Source organism: Adiantum capillus-veneris, chromosome 14 (assembly GCF_014529385.1).
Source record: "Adiantum capillus-veneris isolate H3 chromosome 14, ASM1452938v2, whole genome shotgun sequence".
Taxonomy (NCBI): domain Eukaryota; kingdom Viridiplantae; phylum Streptophyta; class Polypodiopsida; order Polypodiales; family Pteridaceae; genus Adiantum; species Adiantum capillus-veneris.
In genome coordinates, this window is record NC_140944.1 from 106,594,393 (window position 1) to 106,596,325 (window position 1,933).

The following is a 1,933-nucleotide window of genomic DNA, read 5'->3' on the forward strand; positions in this document are numbered from 1 at the left end:
TGCTCGATGTCAATCTGCATACAACACTGAAGAGGTAATCAATCATCATAGATGCAATTTTTTTTACAAAAATTCACCACTGCACTTTGTACTTAGTTTTCTTCAGTGCTAGATGCTTGATGTCAATCTGCATATGTCTTGTTATGTTCTATAGATGTTCAACGCCCAGCAAGCAAGACTAGTTTGTAGTTTTTGTTGCGCAACTCACCGGCCATGGTGCAACCGTGCATGAGCGTTGTCGATTGGCGGCTGGACATTGATTTGTAACTCCATTGGACCGGCTCCTTTTCAATTCTATTACTCGCCTTTCCTATTCTATTTGAAAGAGAGAAGAGTAGGACTCCCCAACTCCTGTCTCGTCGGGCAGGTCTTGCAATTCTGAACATTACCTCGTCCTCATCCTTGCTATTTCGACGCTCTAATGGCAACTCCGGAAACCATCTCTGCAGCAGGAGTTTCCACGGCTCTTGGTTCCGCAACACCATCAACAAGGGCGGCAGCTGCGCGAGCATTTCTTGGCCGCATCTCAGAGAATTGGCAACAGGCACTCTCGCAAAGCAGGCCGTGGCGTGAGCTTGTAGATCGCACCTCATTCGGGAAGCCCGATTCCCTCTCTGACGCAACCAGTCGCATTCGCAAGAACGTTGCGCATTTCCGCCTCAATTATGCTCTCATCTTCACTGCGGTACTTGCCCTAACCCTTCTTTCTAACCCTTTCTCTTTGTTCCTACTATGTGGCCTCCTTGCAGCCTGGATCTTCATGTTTATCATCCGCACAGCCCCTCTCATCCTGTTCAACAGAACATTCAGTGAGAGAGAGGCGCTTGCCCTTATGGGTCTGCTCTCGATCGTCGTCATCTTCATGACCAATGTTGGATCTGTGCTCATTTCTGCTGCAATGTTGGGGGCTGCAGTCATATGTGTGCATGCAGCATTTCGAGTCCCGGATGACCTTTTCCTGGATGACGATGTCCCTGCTTCGGGTGGTCTTCTTTCATTTCTGAGCACAGGCCCTTCCCCGCCTCCTATCGCTTCACATGTCTAGGTACTTGCATTGATCCACATTCAAACTCAAAGCTTTTGAAGTCATGCGTGCTGCCATGTGGTGGACATGTGGGTGCGGTGCTCATGCGTCGCATGCTATTTGATACATTTTGTAGCTTAAGTTGTTGCAACCGACACATAAATTTCTGCTGGCTAACTTAAATTCTTTATGTCTGGGGTAAATAAAGAGTGTCTATGTCTAAACAGACAAATTTTGATGTATATTGATCATATTCCCACATGTATTATTTGGAAACTGGTAGCCTAATTTTGTGAGTTTATTAGCAAAAGCCAACCTGATGTTTCTGAATCACGCACAAGGGGCTTTGTTTTGTACCCTTAGGAGGTGATTCCTGTCAATGGATGAGAGCGGTGTATGGCGATTGTTGATTGTCTGTATCTGTGTGGAAGCAATGTTGGAGCTACATCTGTGCATTTGCAGTGTTCTGGCCAGTTTGTATCATGAGCATGCTGGACACCCTTGTCTTACAAGGAATTTTGATAGATCTGAAATGATCTGGTAAGTAGTATATATATATATATATATATATATATATATATATATATGTGTGTGTGTGTGTGTGTGTGTGTGTGTGTGTGGATGGATGGATGGATGAAGAGAGAGAGAGAGAGAGAGAGAGAGAGAGAGAGAGAGAGAGAGAGAGAGAGAGAGCAGCTCATTGTATGTGTGCGTTTTTGAGCGCGTACATGCGGGTGAGTGCCCATTTTTCAACAGCAAGCTGTTATGCTTAAACTTTAATGTGAGCCCAGTGCATTTGCGTAGTTACTCTGCAAGTTATTGTTGCATTATGGTCTAAGCCATTCAGCATCAATTAAATAGTAGACGAATATGTGTTTTTGCATCGTTTACTTTGTATTGTGGTGTCTA

The 1,933-nt window shown here is 44.7% G+C and overlaps 1 protein-coding gene across 1 annotated transcript; it reads left to right on the top strand.

The window, feature by feature from the left end:
• The first annotated feature begins 287 nt into the window (after positions 1 to 287).
• Positions 288 to 1,339, top strand: LOC147442905 (PRA1 family protein B2-like). Its single transcript, XM_086528897.1, has one exon. It carries the CDS (start codon positions 422 to 424, stop codon positions 1,043 to 1,045), a length of 624 nt encoding a protein of 207 aa, XP_086385023.1. The 5' UTR covers positions 288 to 421; the 3' UTR covers positions 1,046 to 1,339.
• Positions 1,340 to 1,933: the final 594 nt, after the last annotated feature.

Excerpts from the sequence above, each read along its gene's own strand:
- LOC147442905 (XM_086528897.1), top strand. The coding sequence starts at position 422 with ATGGCAACTCCGGAAACCATCTCTGCAGCAGGAGTTTCCACGGCTCTT.